Here is a 19,301-nt window from a genome sequence, read left to right as displayed (position 1 = left end):
AGGAGGCCTCGAGGCTGGGAGGCGTGGGCGGGTCCCTCCCCAGAGGGACCTGCGCCTCCTCCTCGGGAAGTTCGACCCTGAGGAGGTTCACCTGCACTGACAGCCCTCCACGGCTAGGAAAGCAAGGCATGGAGGGTGCTATGGCGAGGGCAGGAGCAGGACCGAATCTAGAATCTTCCTCCTCACCCCAGGGATAAGACCCCCTGCTCTACAAATGCGGCAGCAAGGCTGGGAAAGGGCTGGTCCTGGTCAGGTGACGAACAGCCCAGCAGGGACTTGAGCTCAAGGCTCCCCAGTGCCCTCCGGCCCCAAATAGCTCTGTGCAGGCAGGTCCGCCGCTGATGGCCCAGAGTCCAACTTACTTGAAGGCACTGGGGTCCCCATGTATCTTGTAGTTGTCGGCGCTGATCTGTGTGATGACCCTGGTCACAGCGATGAGGATGCCGACATTGACCTGCACGAGGAGAGCAACGGGCCACAAAGTGAGCCTGTGGCCACAGAGCCCCGATCCCCCCAGACGGCTGCCCAAGCCACCCCTGGGTTCTGAGCCAGGAGATAGTGTCTGTGCAGAAACCTGGCCCACAGGGTCCCCGAGCATTTTCACTGTCCTTGCCACACGCAGCAGCACCCTCTGGGAGCACATCTGTGCCCGTGAGGAAGTTCTGAACCCAGGGGCACAGCAAGGCCAGGCCTGGGGCTCAGACCTCACTTCAGCGTTGCTCACTCAGTAAGCCCACGCACGACGGCCTTGAGCCCTTGCTGCCCGCCCGAGGCGAAACAGTCCTGACACCCACAGCGCGAACAGATCATTGCAAGGGTGAGAAACTGTATCCACGAAGCCGCTTGCACACAGCCAGCCTCTTACTCCCCGGCCCCGGCAGGCCTGCAGCTGTGTCATCCACGGAGGCCACGGCACAGGGGACTGCACCTGCCCAGGGCTGCTCCCCCAGGGTCAGTGGAGCTGGGAGTGGGGCTGGGGGGCTTCTCTGAAGAGGTTTCGGCACAAACTGTCCCTCTGAGGGCAGCTCTCCGGGGCCCTGACCGAGCCCGGAAAGGCAGGAGGCAGCAAGGGGAAGTGAGAGCCCGGATTTCCTTCTGCAGCCGCAGGATTCAGGGCTGTGCTGTGGCTGGGACGCCCTCTGCCCTTGGAAACCTCAGAAGATCAATGACAAAGTCACCGAGGAGTCCAGCTCCAGGCTAAAATCCTAGGTGCACCTTCAGGCCCGACCACAGGCAAAGACAAGGCGTTCCCTGGCAGACCTCCCGGGAGACGTGGCCCTCCCCACCCCAGCCCGGAGCCCAGGAGAGCCAGCTGGTGCTGCAGGGTGGCAGGCGGGGCCCGGGGGCTCCCACCCTGCTGGCCGGGCCCGCGAGCAGGTCTGCATGCCCAGCCCAGGCACCTGCATCCTCACGGGGGCCCCGGCCTGAGGCGCCGCGGACACCACCTCACAAGCAGCCGTGCAGACGCGTCCCCGTAAACTCTCTGCTCTTGCACGGTGGCTCCTCTCAGCCTCCCTCCTCGCAGCCACCTGTCCCCATGGCTCCATGTCCGAGCACCGGGGCAGGGCCGGCACCCTCCCCACTCAGCCGCAGCCTGCTCCCCTGCCAGGACAGTGCCCTGCGGGGCCGGCTCCGTGTCCTCGCTGACGCCTCGACCCCAGGCAGCTCAGTCCCTGGCTTCGGGCCCACGTCACCTGCCTCCTCTCCCTCCTGCACAGCAAGGATCCTCACCGCATCCCCCAGCGCCAGGGAGGAGGGAAGTCAACGGTGTGATGTCCCCAGCAGCGAGCCCTCCTCCCCGCCCCGCCAGCCATGCACAAGCGCCAGAAAAGCCCACTCAGCGCCGCGGAGAAAGGGTGGGCAGAGCAAGGCCCCAGGGGTGTGGGGACTGTGCTCCAGACCACGGCTGCTCCCCGAAGTCCACGTGCAGCTCAGCTCGGAAAGCCACAGGCTTTCACTTCTGACCGGGCACCTGCCGCTCCCAGCGACCAGAGGGCAGGGCCACCAGGAGCCCCTTTTCCCCCCGCAGAGGTTTGGTTATTTTCTGGACTAAATGCTTTTCGGCTTTACGCTTTTGGGGGAAGTTTGGAGTTCCGACGATGATTCCTGCAGGACTTCTTGTGCATTTTGAGGGGAGGTTCCCGCTGGTCCCGTCCGCCGCCCTGCAGGCCTATCCCCTCCACTCGGCAGTTCACATTTTGGGTTCCTTGCACCCAGGGCAAAGCTGAGGTTTTTCTGGAATAACACAGGCTGGAGACCATGTGACTGACCACAGCGGGTGGCAGGTCTGGGGGCGCCCACTCTGTGGGGGGACCACGGACCGGGCCGTTCTTCCCACACTCATAAAGCCTGAGTCCAACAGACATCGTGTGAGAAAGGCCCCGGGCCTGTGTATGTGCAAACGTGTATTCACATTTGCCTCTCCCAGCATAAAGCTCCGACGATACACGCGTGATTAGCTCGGGCGTCTGCTGGAGGCGGCGGAGTCGGAGGCTGAGAAAGAGAGCTGAACGGATGGCACATTAAACTTTTCTTTCCGGTTCCCACACGAGGGTTAAAATTCCAGAACCACGTTACCTCCCGTCCGTTGCACCTACATGACCCAAGGCCTCTACCCCCGAAGGGAAAATCAGGGCCACACAGACGGTGCCTGACTGCAGGCCCCGTCGCCTCCTGACCTCTGCCCAGAGGTGTGGTGACCGCGGTGAAGCCGCTGCCATTTCCGACAGCTGCTGTCTCTGTGAAGATTTCTGGGGGTTTGTTCCTCCCATCTCCCTCTCCCCACCGGGCTCTGAGGGCTTCCCTCCAGCAAGCACTCTCCGTGCCTCGGGATGACAGTGCTGCCTGCCTGCAGAGCAGGAGAGGGGCCAGGGGAACCCCAACCCCGCGACCCTGCCGCCTCATTCCGGGAAAGGCTGTGCTGGGAACCAAAAAGCCCTAGTGTTTGGGGAACATCCAGAGCAGAAGCGGGCCTGCCCCCTTACCCTGGCCGTCCATGGGATGGCGGCTGGGGAAGGGGGGAGGCCGGGGTGGGGAGGCCCATGCACCTCGGACACTGGTTGTTTCGTTAACCAGCATCCCCGTGACAACTGCCAGCAGGTCACTCTGACAGAGGCTGGAGGAATAGTTCGTGGGCCGCATTTCAGCAGAAATGGGGAGGGGGAAGCATCTGCACTCAGGGTCACGTGACCTCGGGAGGCGGGAAGGGCTGCTCCGGGCTCTGGGGTTTGCACCGTGTCCTGCTCCCGGACCTCGTGAGAAGCCGCAGGGGTGCGTGCCACAACTCACAGGGAGAGCACTACACAGACACACACAGGAGACATGGTGGTGTGAATCCATGGCTGCTCGCCTGTCCCTATGGACATCTGTGACTGGCACTCTAACCCTGTGGCATCTGGGCATCTATGAGACCCAGCTGTCCCGACTTCTCCCTCAGAGGAGTCTCTCTCTTGCCTTGTGAGGCCTGCACAGAACAGGGCCCTGGGGGACTCTGCCACCCATGGGGTTCCCAAGCAGGCGTCCAGACTCAGTGGCTCCTATGACACCTGCCGGTCCCACAGGCCACCCACACTCAGCCTGCCTGCAGCCGTCTGGGGAACGGCAGCCACTTCCCTTCCCGACTGGGGGACAGTGTGTGTGGTGACAGGATGGCTGTGGCTCACTTCTGCCCTTTGCTCCCCAGCTCAAGGCCCCAGGGGCCCTTCACTGTCCCCGAGAGTCCAGCCCCAGGAAGACCAATCGCACCAGAACACGTAGAAACCACCCATCCCAACCCAAACAGACACTCTCAAAAACGTGTTCCAAACTGGCAAGCACCGGTGGGCGCTTTTAGCCACACAAGCTGTCAGAGCCTCTATGCCCGGATGGGAGCCCTCCCCAGGGAGCCATGGCTCTGTGCCCCCGAGCCCCACAGAGCCCCAGGGACAGGGGACGGCCCTGGATTTGCAGGCTCCGTCACACATCCCCGAGTTACCTCCTGCAGCTTAAGCCATTCCCTGGAGAACACTGGCCCTGCTCAGAGCCCCTCATTTGTGCAATGGTGGGGGGACCTCGGATCCACCGCCCCGAGCCCTCCCCGACCTCTCGGCCCTTCCAGAACAGGTGTGAGATCTTCTCCAGCTGGGCATGCCCCGCCCTGCTTCATGCTCAGCCCGGTCAGGCTCCTCAGAAGCTCCGGTCCCCCAGAAAGCTCTTCCGTCCACAGTCCATCCCTCGAGGTTGTCCCAGCCTCCCAGAGTGGCAGCCCCGACGTGGGAGCCCAAGGCCACCACCACAGGTCTCTGAGCTGCTCCCGCCCACCCTGAGGCCCCATTGTCCACCCCGGAACAGGGCTGGGTGGCCATGTTACCGGTTCCTCTGGTCTCACCCCAGACCCAGCCACACACAGCCAGGCTGCCACACGTCCCAGGTACCCTCACACAAGATCTCCAGACGCCTGAAGCTAGTCCCGCATCCCAAGGGCGATACAACAGCAGCAATAAAGCTGCCGGGCACGCGGGACGCTTCTGCGGGCCGCCGCCCCATCTGCAGGCTGGGAGGCGAACACAAGCGCCCTCTCTCCTTCCGCCCTGCGCCCAGCACCAGGATGGGCTCACCTTCTTTGTCCCCGGCTCCCCAAAACGGCCCTCACACCTACCCCTCTCTCCTCCCCCGGGACCCCGGCCTGAGGCAGGCTCTTGATCCCTCTGCGCCGGATCTCAGCAGCATCTCCCCAGGGGCTCTCCCTGCCCCTGCCCCCGGCCCTCACCGGCCTATTCAGGACGCGTCCCCCCGACCCTCTCCCTCCCTTGGGGAGAGGCTGTCCCAGGCTCATGCACAGAGGACTCTGGGGAGACAGCAACTGGAATGGCCTCTAGTACCTCCATTCCTACAGCTTCTCCTGTGCAGGGAGGCCTGGGGGCCGGTGGGGGGGGGCACACCTGGGAGGACCAGAGCCTGCGGCACGCAGGACAAGTGCTCCCAGCAGCACCTGCTGCTCCCCCTGGACACAGAAGGACTGGGAGCTGGGGACAAGATGTGCACATGTGGGTCAGCTGTGCCCCTCCCCTCACAGAGGTACCTGGGGAGCACAGAGGCCAGAGCTGTGGCCAGGCTCTGGCTTACGGAGGATGGCGCAGCCCTGGCCACCTGCGGTCCTATACGAAGGGTCCAAGGGTGGACACCTGGCCTCGCTCCCCCCGACCCTCTGCTTTCTTGCCAGCACCTCCACGGGCCACCCGTCCCCAAAGCCAGGGAGCAGGAGCCTGGCCCAGAAAGAGAGAGCCGGGTGAATGATGCGGGACCACCGGGCTGCGGTGTGGGGCGGGCGCCGCCCGCTGTCACTCTCGCCCCGGTCCACAGCGGTGACACCATCGTGGTGCCCCAAGCTCAGTCCCTCTGGAAAGCCCTCGCTTTCGCACCGCCCCACCAAGGCAAGGCTTGAGCACTGTGTGCGCAGGATTTCAACGCGGCAGGAACCAACAGATCCTCCAGCTTCTTTCCTCACTTTCACTTCTAATTAACCACCAGGGCCCACAGCCCCGGCTGGTGCCAGCGAACTTGGAACAAAGTCAAATGGGCTTTCAAATAAGCAGCTGGGACGAGAACCAGGGTGAGAGAAGGGAAGGTGTGGAATTTATGAGAGCCCGGCCATGCCGGGCCAAGCAGTCCAAGTCCCTGCGGACTGCCCTCAGCGGTCACCTGGCCTCGGGTGGCAGACGGGTGAGCGATGGGGGGCGACGAATGGGGTGGTGAATGAGGACGCTGAAGCGACGGCATCCGGGAGGTGTCCCTTTCCTTCCCTGTCAACACTGGTGCCCCAGCCAAGGCAGGACTTCACATCCTTATGGGCAGCAGCTGAGAGCCAGTGCCATGGCCTAGGGGACCACCCCAGGGTGCATGGAGGGCACGTCCTGGGGTCCCAGCAGAAGTAGTACATGTGGAGAGCCTGTCCGGGGGGTGCTGAGGCAGGGGTGCACACGGAGAGCCTATCAAGGGTCCCAGCATGGGAGGGTGCTGGCCCCCACAGCACGTGTTCTGGCGTCCCACCTGGGGTCCTGGAGATTACAGATGTGGATTTGCGCAGAGGGGAGGGGACAGAAAGGGTGTGGGCAGGCCCTTCTGTGGGCCACCCCTTCCTGGTAACAGTGCTCAGCACCACTGGGGAGAGCTGCCCCGATGGGATGGCAGAGACAGGCCATCCCTGACCAGGCCTCATGGCCCCGGCACCGATCCCGGCACAAGAGCACCGGCATCACGCTCCTCCCCAGCCCCCCAAGGCTGCCTGCGGACCCCCCAGCTCTGGCCCCCGAGCAGTCAGGTGACACTGGCCTGGCCAGTCATCTGCTTCCATCCCCAGTGACTGGCTCTGGGACAGACATGTGACCCACAGCAGCCAATCAGAACTGCTCCAGGACTTCCCCGGGGACAGTTTCCCTCCTTGCTCTGTTCCGCACACTTAGAGGACACATGTCCCTGCCAGACAGAGTGTGCCTCAGACGCAGCCAGCCCACAGGCAATGGGCCAGGGGGCAAGCAAGAGACACCTGCTGACATCCCGAGTGCCTGACCCCCCATGCTTCCCAGGACTGAGCCTTCCCTATCTACCGGGCACTGATTGATTTTCTGTTAGTTCAGTTAGCCAACATATACGCTACCTGCGGAGAATTCCCCCGGTCTGTGTCCCTGGGGAGGAGGGGAGGGGAGGAGTGACAGGAGGAGGACATCCACACTAAGGCCGCTGCCCGCCCCCCACCCCGGCCCCCCAGGCCGGGATTTGGTCATTCTACCGCCCTGGCGCCTTGGGCTGCCACTCCACGGAACAGCAAGTACCATCTCTCCCGCAGCTACTCCCGGCGCAGGCGGCGACACTTCACAGAAAAGGACTTTCACATCTTAGGAGAAGGATGGTCCCACATCGAGCCTTTGTCATCAATGCTGACTTCATAGGCGATCCCCCAGGAGGACACCAGGGAACCCTCCTCCAAGGAACCCCAGGGACTTGGCCCACAGGGCCCAGCCCGCACGACCTCGCGGCCACACCTGGCGTCCCCTGAGTTGGGGACTCCAGGGCCCTGGGCCCAGACCTTATGGAGAGGGGCTCCCTGGCACCTCCCAGGGCCCCTGCCACCTGTGCGCCGCCCCTCCTGTGCCAACCACACCCCAGTTTTCTCGTAACTTCCTCCCGGACTTGGAATCCACCTGCTCCAGTCCCAGGGTTAGCACAGCCACCCAGGCCCGGCCTATCAGAGCATTCCCCGCCTCCAGGCCCAGGAGGGCTGGCCAATCAGAGCATTTCTCTCCTCCACGCCCAGGAGGGCTGGCCAATCAGAGCACTCCCCTCCTCCAGCTGCAGCGAGGGGCCATAATGGGCAACATTCCAAGCCAGGCCCATCAGAAAGGATGAAACTTAACCCAGGGCTTTCGTGGGAAATGTAGGAGGAACAATAGCTAGAAAAGCAAAGGCTGTCTTTAGAACTTTGTGAGATTCCAGAGCTCTTTACAGTCAGGGCCCTCCCCCCCCCCCGCAGGACAGCGCCCCCCCACCTCGGGTCATAGGGGACCCCCGGCATCCAAGGATGGCGCCCCCGGCCAGAAGTGGGAGCCCCCACCCCTTGCAGCAGCCTCTCTTGAGCCCTGGGCCCAGCAGAGCACCCGGCAGGCCGGCCTGAGAGCTCACTGGCCCTTCGGGTGGCATTCTCTGTCCCCCGTGATGTCGGGAACTCTATGGGGTTGCTTCCCAGACATGCATGACCGTCCCTGCTGCAGCAGCGGTGGCAGGGCGAGAGCGAGACCCGGGAGGGAAGACCCCACCGGCACACACTGCCCCTCGAAGGCTGTGTGCACCTGCACCTCCCACGTGCCATCTGGGGACTAGAGCCCTGCATCACATGCCGGGGTAGGGGTGCTGTGACAGGCTATGGATGGGGTCGCAGGGCCCACAACGCCCAGCCCCTCTGCTCCCACAAGCAGGGACTTACCACAATGATGCACAGTGCAGGGGCCACGAAGGCCCAGACAGCACCACTGGTGATGGACAGCCAGCAGCTGTGGATGGAAGCAAAGCGTGAGGTCCATACCACTTTCCTCTGCCCAGAACAGTTGCCAAGCCAGTATCTTTTTCCACTATGTGGCCTATCTGAGCAGCCAGGTTACCACTGTTCACCCCCACAGATATCTCTGCATCCTTCCCACCATGATTTCTGCCTCTCATTCTTGGGGTGAATGTTCCAGGTGCTTGTCTGCCCCCCTTCCTCCCCTGACACCTCTAGGACCAGGACACACAAAATGCCTGCGGCAAGGGACGGCATCTGTGAGATGCTCATTGGGCCCTGCTCTGAGGAGGTGACCTTTCCAGGAAAGGCACCTGAGTGGCCCCGCTGCAAGGTGCGTGGCCAACCCGGGCTCCCAAAGGGGGCAACTGCACACGAGATGGCTGGGCTCCCCCACATTTTCTGAGAATTCTAAGTTGAGGGGGATTTTCTGCTCCCATCCTCTTGGGAAACAGCGAGGCCCCTGGACCTCTGCTTGTGGGGAGAGTGCCTGGGCTCAGCTGGGGCTGTTCCTGCCCCAGGGCCTCGGTGGGGCAGCCCCACAGAGACAGGCCGCACCCCCAGAACAACACGGGAAGACAGGGCAGTGGCCCGGACACCCCCAACAGCGGTCTTTCCCTCCTGCCAAACACAAGGATGCGTCCCTTGACTTACTTTGTAATTGTTCCGTAGCTATTCATAGCAGATGACACTGAAATGACACAGATCAGGAAAGGCAAACCTGTGGACAATGAGAGCAGGAAATCATGGCCGCTGGCTTTGGAACCCCGCATTCCTCAGTCATTCATTCCCCTGCCCCCGGTGGGTGTGAACTGTGAGCGGAAGTGCTGAGACGGCCTCCAGGAGCCTCAGTCTACACCGAGGGCCAACTCACGCTCACGCTCACCCTCACCCTCCCATTCCCACGAGCGCCCGCACTCAAGCGCAGACCTCTGAACCCTCTCCTCTGCCTGCTCCCTGCCGTGGAAGGGGCCTGGGCAAGGACATCAGGGGACCTGTCCCCTGCTGGCTGGCTCCTCGCAACCAGGCTGCGTTCTGCTCACTCCCAGAGCAGAGGCTGGGGGTGGTGAGCACACAGGAGTCCCCCACACCCCCTGCCCCGCCTTCGCTGAGGCCCCAGAGGAAGGAGAGGGAAGCCCGCCCCGGGCTGTGCCTGCGCGCCTCCTGCGGCGGCTCCCGGCCTTTCCAGCTTCAGTCTGAACAGTCATGAACAGGAGTTTCCTGCACAGCTGGTCTATCTCTGATCTGCTGCTCTCACACCTAACTAGTTCAAATGCATTACAGAAATCGTCCACGCCTCCACAGAGGGGACCTACTGGCCTCTGGGGAGAGGCGGCCATGCAGGGGGCTCTCACCGTGGCCTGCTGTCATATGAGTGCCCCACAGGTGAACATGAGAAGAGAGAAGGCAGACTTCTTCCTGGTGCTGCACGCCTGGGGCTCCTGCCTGGATGGACCCAGGGCCACAGGAAGCGAGCCGGCTCCCTGGGGCCTGACTCCAGCCCAGCAGCACCTCCCTGGGGCCCTCCATGTCCACAAATGTCACAGGGCATCCTCTCTGCCTGGCTCATTTGGTGTGGGAGGGTCACCTGGCATCTGAGATGGTGAGGGGCCTAGTGGGGGGAGCATTAAGCCCCGGGCACTGGCAGCCACCCAGCACCCCAACGGCACCACCGAGACACCCCGGTTTCACTGAGGAAGCGCAGGCCGAGGGCCACCCTTGCTCTGGGTCCACAGAACAATAAGCAGGCACAGAGGCCCCATCCTGGTGGGTTCCAGTTGTGGCAAGGACTGCTGGAGATGGGTTTCAAACTTGGTGGTCAAGGCCTACACACCCCTCCCCAGTCCTGGCCCACGTCCACCGGGTCTGCGGCTGGCATCTTTGCTGCCTGGGGTAAAATGGAAGAGTCCAAGGTTCTTTTTCTGCATTCACAGCTCGTTTGATCTCAAACGCAATGCTGGGGGCTCCCTCACCATTTCTTCCTGTGCCCCTCTCCTGGTATCCCAGGTCACCCCACGGGGCAGTGGGAGAAGCGTCTGTCTGAGCAGAGGCAGCCCCTCTGTCTGCCGTCTCTGAGGCACATGGCGGAGCCCAGCACGTGACTAAGTGTGTACTCTTCTCTTTCTTGAAGGCTTTTATTTATTTGAGAGAGAGAGAGAGAGGGTGCACCCAGAGTGGGGGAGGGGCAGAGGGAGAGAGCCCAACATGGGGCTCCATCCCAGGACCCTAAGATCACGACCTGAGCTAAAACCAAGAGTCAGATGCTCAGCGACTGAGTCGTCCAGGTGCCCCAGTGTGTGTGTTCTTAAGAAGAAATGTTTCAGAGGTGGGAGGATGAGGAGGCAGGTAGGAGCCAGGAGGAAAATCTTGGGCCCTGGGTCCATTCCCAGGGCACCCCAGACCCACTCTGTGGCCTCAAGGAAGTCTCCACTCTGAGTCTCCAAGGTCTCCCTGCGGAAACGGAGGGCGGAGCTCCCTGCTCCCCATCTGTGCTCTGGCCCGTGTGTGAATGACGGGACGAGACGTTCCACGGCTCAGCTCAGTCCCTGTAATCATCTGCACTGTCGTTAGCCAACTCCAGTCCCTCTGCTGTGGCCGTCACCGCCACCTCCGGTCCCCGCAGCCGTGCGGGCACATGGCCTGCTTCTGCAGACAGTTCAGGGTCTGTCTGGCCCTGGCGCGTGGACACAAACCGCGTGGAGTTGAGGACGCGCTGTCTTTGGAAAGCGGTGGTGCTTCCCCAGCCCAGGGTGGGACCGTGGGAGCCACCGGCCAGGACAGAGCAAAGAGCCCAGGGAGCGGGTACCAGGAAACCTGACACAGGGGCGGAGGCCTCACAAAGAAGGGCCGAGAGGAGGCTGGAGACAAGTGGCCTGCCCTCCTGCCCGAGGGCCAGTGCCACCTGCCACACTCTTCCAGATGCTTCTCTGGGCGCGAGGGAGCCTACTAGGGTCCCGAGTGCGGACAGAAGTGAGTGTGCCTCTCCAGACTGAGTATTTCATTTCCAGTGTGAGGTCCTTGCGCGTCCTCCCCTCCCCCAGCGCCCAGCAGCAGTTCCAGGCAGCGACCCCTCCTCGTGGGGCTGCCACGAGCTCAGCCCCGCCCACAGCCATGGCCACCAGGGACACAGAAACGGGAAGTAAAGGTGTGTGGCTTTACAGCAAACAGTGCTCAGCGGCTGCCTGACTGGCAACCCTGTGGCCCGGCACTGGCCCTGCTCCCTGGAGCGCCAAGCAGCCCAGGGAAGAGAGGCCGCCATGAACCACGACCAAGGATGTGCCCGGGACGAGTGGGACCTCTCCAGAGAAAGCTGAACCCCTCACTTCTGAGTCGGCCATCAGAAACGCACATCTGCAGCGGGATGTGCAAACTCTCAGACATCCCTCCCAATCTCTCCTGCTCCCATGGGGACACTTCGGGGACAGGGATCACGGTTCAGTCACCTTACGAGTCCAGCCTAGGGCCTGACATCTCGCAAAACCTCAAGATATGTTCCTGATGTGATGCCTCCATCCCCCAACTCGGCTTCAAGGCCAGAGGCGGGCTCTGGAGGACAAGGCCTCTGTGCAAGAGGCACTCCCCGTGGGGTGGTCTCCCTGCGCCCGGGGTCAGCCTCCAGCTCCTTCCTCACTAGCCCCTGAAGGTTGAGAGGGCCCTGCTGCGTGCTGTCGTGACGGACGCCCAGAGTGAACTCTACCCAGTCAGACGGAGAGAGGCAGCTCCTGAGTCCTGAGGACATGCCCTGCGGGAAGGTGATGGGCCCGACCCTGGGCTCCCCCCATCCCCCCGCAAACAGCAGCACCTGGGCCGCACACACCCACCCGCAAGGATGACGCCGGGGTGAGAAGCTACACAGTCCAGACTGTGCCGTCCAACAGGACTGTGAACTCGGGGTTCCCAGAGGGCCGCACTTTTCAAAAGATCCCTGTGATTTATATAAAATCTCAGAATATTTAAATACTGATTAAAATCTTCCATCTTTTTTCCTTTAATTCCGCTGACCGAATAAGAGCCCAGGCGGGCGCAGGCTGCAGGGGTGCTCACAGGCGGGTGGGGGGCATCCTGGCCGCCGTGGGCTGCTCCCTGCGTGGCCCCAGCAGTGGGGTTAAGGGAGGCGGCCGCAGAAGCCGGGAGGGTGCAGAACGTACTGCCTCACCCCAGATACATTACATCGAGCAGCTCAAAGCAGAGTCAACGTGTTTATAGGCTCCGTGCGCGAGGGCTGTGCGAAGTCAAGCCCTGTGAGGCGCACCAGGAACAAGCCGCAGGTCGCTGGTGCTGCAGAAACGCTTCCTTGCAGATGCAGTCACGGCAGCGGTCAGTGACGCGGCCGCTCTGCCCACGCTGACAGGAAGCAGGGACCCCTCGGGGTAGGGTGGGCAAGATGAAGTTCACGGAGTCAAGTCAGTGGGGAGGGGGCTTCTGGAATGAAGCCACGAGCGGCTCCACGGGCGCACCGCTCAGTGAGACAACCCTCACTGGTGAAAATTAGCCTAGAGAAACCCCAACCATTGAAAATCTTTGCAAGTTTTCCTAAAGCCAGACAACAAATCAGGAAAAACTGACTCAAGAAAACCTACTAAATTTGGTAATACCAGCGGGTCCATGACTCAAGCATGACTTGCTCCACCCCAAAGGGACCGGCCTCCCCGCACTGGTCCCCTTGGAGCTACATACCTCACAGGGGTGGGCAGCCGGCTCCTGTGGAAACCGTCCCAGGCAAGCGCGACAGAGATCCGAGCGCCCTTCCTCCGTCCAGCCGCAGCCCAGAGTGTGTGGGACCTGCCCCCACTGGGACTCGCGGAGAACACAGCCCTGACTGCCCTCCCCTAAGGGCACTCACAGGGCAGAGGCCCTACACTGCGAGAGGCGAGCTGCCCACCCCACCCAAGGCCATGCTCTGATGCTGGTGTGCCGTCCCCGACAAACGAGCCACCGTCCCTGCCCCAGCTCCGGAGCGGTGCTTCCAGGACTCCTCCAGGTATGGGGGAAATAGACCATTAGCTCCGACAACTCCAGCGCACTCTCCATGGGAACGGATGTGATTTGGAAAAGCCTGTCCAAGCCCAAGAGTATCTGGCCTCTTGGAAGTATGTCTTATGAAGAAAGATCACATCCCACCTACCCCTCCTGCCCCATCCCACCCCCTCCCGCCCCACCCCTTCCCCACCTACCCCATCCTATCCCATAGTAGTAGCGGTGCTTGCTGTCCTCTGAGCCAAAGACCTTGATCACCATGCTGTAGAGATGCAGCCCTTCCACCAGCATCCACGCGAAGGCGCTCAGGAAGAAGTAGTGCAGGAACATGGCCAACACCCGGCAGGGGACCTAGGATCAAAGACGCAGAGGGCCATCTCTCTGGGTGTGAGCCATGGGCGGTTCCTGGCATCCTGGGTCACGTGCCTCACCCCCCCCCCAAGGGCCGGGGCCCAAGCTCCCTTTCTAGTCCCCACAGTTTGGATGGGACCTGCGACTCTGGCACAGTGATTGGCTCAGGAGAGAGCATCAGCATCTCCCTGCCCTTTGTACTGGGGACCTAGGAAGACTTGGAACCCCAGAAGGGTGAGGGCGAACACTGAAGTGGCTTGGGGAAGTGGTTTTAAACCCAGCTGGTGGGAAGGAGCAGCAGACTCGCGCTTGCTCCCACCAGGAGAGGAGGCGGCTCTGGGGAACAGAGCAGCAGAGGTGGGCGGTCCTCTACAGCGGATTGGCTCAGCCTGGCCACGTGAGCAGACCGACCCAATGGGGTGGGCTCTGGGGAAGGGGCGGAGCCGCCAGGGAGCCAGCCTTCGAGCTTGGGGCTTCGCGGACACGTGTGCCAGGCAGTTGCCAGTAGGTCCCCAAACCCGACCTGTACCGGGTCTGGCGCGCAGAGCCCGTATCCACGTGGGGCCGGGAAGGGGGCGCCATGATGGGAGGGAGGAAAAATAATAATACGTTTAAATAACACCTTCAAGAATTAAAATAATGGGGCGCCTGGGTGGCTCAGTGGCTTAAAGCCTCTGCCTTTGGCTCAGGTCGTGGTCCCAGGGTCCTGGGATGGAGCCCCGCGTGGGGCTCTTTGCTCGGCGGCAGGGAGCCTGCTTCTCCCCCTCCCCTCTCTCTGCCTGCCTCTCTGCCTGCTTGTGATTGCTGTCAAATAAAATCTTAAAAAAAGAAAGAAAGAAAGAAAACCCAAAAGATTCCATCAAAAATTACTAGAACTAATAAATGAATCAATAAAATTGCAGGATACAAATTCAATGTATGGAAATCTTTTTTAAAAAATTAAAATAATGAAAAAGAGAGAAAAATTAAAGAATTAAAGACAGAGCCCCAGCTACGGCGTGATTTCTGTTGGGCACCCCAAGCTCTGCATCTCAGACTCCCCGAGATACCAGCTCATTCTCAGGACAGCATCGTGTCCCTGGCACCTGGTTTCCCAGGTGCAGCTGGAGGTCCCTCATCTGCCCCGGGCGTGTGTCAGGCAGGTGTCCCGTGCCCAGTGCTCGTCCCTGCAGCCCCTTCCTAGGGGCGCCACCGCCCACCAGCGGCTCTGGGACCGGCCCCCAGGGCACACGGTGGGACCCCATCCCTCCCAGAGGGGTTCGGCACTGTACCGGCCGCATCTGCATCCTCCGGAGGCCTGATGGAAATCCGGAATTCTGGCCGCACCCAGAGCTACAAACCCAAATCCGCGTTCTAAGGAAAGCGGAGGGCAGACGCATCCAGAGAACACGGCTGGCACATGGCCGATCCCTCCATCGCCCATGCGGGGATCTTTAGATGCCGCCCTGCGCCCCTAAACCAGCGAGGGAGGACCACCCTGCAGCCCAGGAGGGTGGAGCTCTCCCTCCGTAGCGGCCCCAGGACCGGCAGGTGGGGGCTGAGGACCCCTCGGCAGAGAGGACCAGAAGCTCTGCCGACCCCCGCTAGCATAGGATGAAGAGCTCACTCTGCCTCAGCCCATCCTGTGTGTCTTAAGACCGCCCACCTCTGCTGCTCTGTTCCCCAGAGCCGCCTCCTCTCCTGGTGGGAGCAAGCGCGAGTCTGCTTCTCCTTCCCACCAGCTGGGTTTAAAACCACATCCCCAAGCCACTTCAGTGTTCGCCCTCACCCTTCTGGGGTTCTAAGACTTCCTAGGTCCCCAGTACAAAGGGCAGGGAGAAGGTGGGCCTGGGTCTTCACACTCCCCTGCCGGCAGCGCCCGACCTCACCCTCCGCAAATGGAAGTAGCTGGGGGTCTGAGGTCCATGCAGCCGTGAAAAGCAAGACTGCAGGGGACCGACCCTTGCCAGGGTCGTCTGTCACCCGCTCCCACATCCAGAAGCAGGAGGTGAGGACAGCACGGCCTCCGCGGGCCTGTCTTCCAGCACCAGAGGGCTGGTCTGTGTCACCTGTCCGCATCACGCTTGGCACCCCATCACGCCCAGAGCGCGAGCTGACACAGCCCATGGGCGGCAGTGGGCAGAGGTCCCAGCTCAGCCAGGCTGTCTCCGGGGCCTCTCCCGGACCAGCCCCTGCCCGACTGTCTGGGGGATGCGGCCTGAATTCTGAGTTGAAGAATCCAGCCGGCGTCAGCCCCGGTGACACCAGAGGGAGGCAGGAGAGGGACGGGTGTGGGGCTACTCACCGTGCCGGGCTTGAAGCTGAAGCTGACCAGCAGGAGGGTCTGGGCCACCAGGACAGCGAAGGACAGGTTGGCGTGGATGTGGTAGCGCTGGTTCCGGATGGTGCTGACGGAACTGAGGGCAGAGGGGCAGGGGTGAGGCCCAGGCCCAGCGCTGCCACCACTGCTCCCTGCCACGCCCCCAAGGGCTGCCAAAGAGGCCTTTTATGGAGCCCATGCAGACGCTATCACTCCCCACTCTCACACCTCAGTGGCTCCCTATTGCTCTAGGAAAGGAACCAGCAACTTCCACCGGCTTCGGCCCCGCACAGCCTGCGTCCTGCTTCCCCCTTCTGGCCCTGGCTGACTGCACCCGCTCCTTGCTCCTGCTGCCGCTCACCATGTCCTTGTCTGGCTTACACGCACCCCAGTCCTTTCCGGGCTGTGGCCTTCACACCAGTTGTGCCTCCCTAGGAGAGGACTTCCGCTGGCCCAGAAGTGTGCACTCCTGGCCCCCCAATCCCCGCCCACTCTGTGTCCTATCCTCAGAGCTGCCCGCCTGGCTGTGGCGGGCTTCCTGAGCAGAGCTGGGGATGAGGGAACCAAGGAACTGAGGTCTCAGCTCAACATTGGTGGCTCGGCTGCCGCCACCCCTGTCCCCCACGGTTCCTGGAGTTCTGAGGAGCTGAAGGCCTCTCCCTGCAGACTGTGCTACGGCCTGACCCGGGAGCCCACAGTCACAGCCAAGCTGGGGCCCAGGTGGTCCTCAGAGAACCAGAGCAGGTGGAGGGGTGCTGGGGTCTAGAAGGAGCCGCCAGAGCATCATATCCTCTGCAGTAGCGGATCGTGGAGGAGAGAAAATCTCCCAAGCCCCACCCCCTCCAGGGAGGGGCCCCATCCTGGATGAAGCAACAGCCCTGAGCAGCGGCCGGCATGTCCTCGAAGTCGTCTGCCCACATGGATAGTGCACACTCCACTTTTCCATCCCAGTTCAGAGAGGGCCTCAGCTTCCACCCTCTCCGGGAGGGCACAGACTCCCTTGAGCTCTGACTACATGTGGCTTCAGCCAGGAGGGGAAGGGGCCTCCTGGGAAAGGGCCTTCCTGCCTCTCCAGTGGATACCTGGGACCCCTACAGAGCTGTGGCTTTGTCTTTGGGTAGGGGTCCTCCTGGTCTGGTCAAGCTCTCACCAGCCCAAGGGCGAGAAACACCCTTATGGAACTTCCCAGCGGAACTAAAGCAGGGTGCCCTCCAATCCCACAGCCCCTCCTGCCTCCCTCCTCCCTTCTCCAGCACCCCAACCCCTCCCTGCACCCCGGATCTCAAGACGAAAGCTGACTTTGGAGCAGCTGTCCAGCTGGAATGCGTCACGTTCAGGCTCTCAGCGAGGCCAGGCACTCGCCGCCTCCCGAGGACACATGCCCAGCGGGCAGCTGAAGTGGGGCAGGCTTGCACTGGCATCTGTCCAAGGGTCCAGACCTCCCCGGACGCAGGAGAGAGAGGAGGATGACTCACGAGAGCATGGCGAAGGTGACCAGCGTGAGCACCAGGCAGACCAGGGACACGGAGCAGCCGATGTAGGTGATGGACGAGAGCGCCACCTGGTGTCCACGCGTGAGCTGTGTGGGAAGCAGAGCAGAGGCGTCCACATTGGTCCAGGTCCCGGAGGCGGAGGTGACCCGTGGAGAGGGTCCCCGGGCTGGTGCACAGCTAACGATCAGGCAGCCGCTGTCCCAGTGTGCATGTGGTGGGGATCACGGGGGCCTGCCCCTCCCCACAGATGCCCTGTGACCACCACCGACAGGGCCAGTCCCTTGGTCTCAGCCCTTGGACTGGCGCTGGAAGGCTTCACCCGAAGGGCTAGAGCAATCACTCAGATTCCTCCACCTCCGGCTTCTGTCCTGCTAATTCCTAACTGCTGCCCTCCCGACCCGTCCCCACTCCCACCACCCAGCCGTGCCTCCGAGTCTACCCTGCAGCACCCAGGTGGGTTAAGACCCAGACCCAGGAGCCATAGGAGTGCGGTAAGACCCAGGAGGGGGACCGACTCCTCCCTGAGGATGCCAGGATGTACACAGCTAAAGTGCCTAGAGCCGAGCCAGGCACACGGGCCGAGCCGTCCTAGAGTTCGTGCGGAGTCAGCGTCATCCCTGACGCCACTAGCACAGAAAGGAACGTGGTAAATGAGTCAGATGCAAGCCATGAGGGACGGTGACACAAGCCTCAACTCTCCTGGCAGCACAGCCGCTCATGGTGGCCCCTTCAGCTCCAGAAGCAGGAGCCTCAGATCACACTCACTTGACCCTGGGCTCCACGACACTCTGCTCCCTGAGCCTCATGCCTAGGATACCAGCTTCCCCACGCACATCCCTGCGGAGCTGTCACTGCTTCCTGCTGTGGCTTCCTCCTGGGTCTGCATCAGAGACCCCGCCAGAGCCCCTCCCCGTCGCCCGTGTGTGGACACCAGGCATCAAGGTCCCTCCAGCCTCGGCCTCAACACTCTGGGCCTTTGCCTCAGCCACGTCTCCCCTTGCCCTGCTCATCAGGATGTCATCGGGGACATAAGGAAGCAGCTCAGGAAGCTTACACACGTCCGGAAGGACTGTGGGCCCAGGAGGCCCCAGTTCCCCAGACCGGGGATGGTGAGTGGATCATGCGGAGCCATCTGGGAGCCAGCGGGACTGCACCTGGGCATGGAGAACTTAATGGGCTTCTCTTCTCCCAGCTCTGTGACTCAGCTGGTCAACGCACTCCCCAGGGCTACGAAACACTTTGGAGCCTTGACTGAATGGAGGTGGGGAGGAAAATCCTGCAGGCCGCAGCCCTAGATGCAGGAGGGGGCAAGCCCCATTTCACCTCCTGTTTGCCCACACCAGTTCCCTAAGCAGAAGGAATGCATGGGGGTCACTGTGCTCCCACAGCGACAACCTCGGCCACACCCCCGGATCGGGACCCCCAGTGTCCCCTTTTGCAGAGGGGCCGGCCGGAGGCATGGGGGTTCATCAGGTAGCCCAGGAAGGCAAAAGCCACCTAGAGCCGCCTCCCCACACCGCGTGGCCCGAGACTCCGGCCCCTGCGATGTGCTGTGAGGAGTGCTCCCCGGACTGGTGTCTCCAGTGTTAGAAACGGGGAAGAGGAGCCGCATTCTCTGCCCCTCTAAGGAACAGTGAGAAATCCTGCAGGTAAAACCCAAACACTTGGCACTTGTCGCGCTCTCAGGGAGAGGAGAGGAGAGGCCGCCCCTCACCTCCAGAGACAGTTCTGGAACAAGTGCTCTTACAGAGATGTTTTTGGAAGTAAAACCACACACAAAACGCCAGCATTAAATGAGAATGCCCTCTTTGCTGTCACAGATAATTGAAAAGTCTCCTGGCTATTACGATGGCCCCGGAGACAGAGGGAAGCATCACATTAAAGGGTTTATGGACATCACAGACCCTCAGCTCTTTGTAGAAACTAAGGTCCACCTCGATGGCACCCAACAAATGGAAATGGACTAACTAGCCATGGAAATAGGAGCACGTGAAGGGTGACAGCCATGCCTGGCTCACGGCACACCTTCAGCCCTCGGCCTCTGGGACCCCCTCTCAGGTCTGGCCCCAAGCGAGGGCACTCCACGTGAACCTCCACGCTAGATCCTTCTCCCTGGAAGATACAGAGCTTGCTCTGACGGACCACTGGAATC

The 19,301-nt window shown here is 61.9% G+C and overlaps 1 protein-coding gene across 3 annotated transcripts in view; it reads right to left on the bottom strand.

Moving 5' to 3' along the window:
• ADGRD1 (adhesion G protein-coupled receptor D1) overlaps window positions 1-19,301 on the bottom strand; it is a 123,565-nt gene that overhangs the window by 8,582 nt on the left and 95,682 nt on the right. For all 3 annotated transcript variants that reach the window (XM_032309835.1, XM_032309836.1, XM_032309837.1), the window contains 6 exons: window positions 17,132-17,235; window positions 15,642-15,753; window positions 13,204-13,357; window positions 8,684-8,750; window positions 7,958-8,024; window positions 363-454 (listed from right to left, as the gene is read on the bottom strand). In XM_032309835.1, the coding sequence (XP_032165726.1) occupies window positions 363-454; window positions 7,958-8,024; window positions 8,684-8,750; window positions 13,204-13,357; window positions 15,642-15,753; window positions 17,132-17,235 (596 nt within the window). The remainder of the gene's footprint in view (window positions 1-362; window positions 455-7,957; window positions 8,025-8,683; window positions 8,751-13,203; window positions 13,358-15,641; window positions 15,754-17,131; window positions 17,236-19,301) is intronic.

Source organism: Mustela erminea, chromosome 13 (genome assembly GCF_009829155.1).
Source record: "Mustela erminea isolate mMusErm1 chromosome 13, mMusErm1.Pri, whole genome shotgun sequence".
NCBI classification, from domain to species: Eukaryota; Metazoa; Chordata; class Mammalia; order Carnivora; family Mustelidae; genus Mustela; species Mustela erminea.
This window is presented reverse-complemented; position numbering and strand designations above follow the sequence as displayed.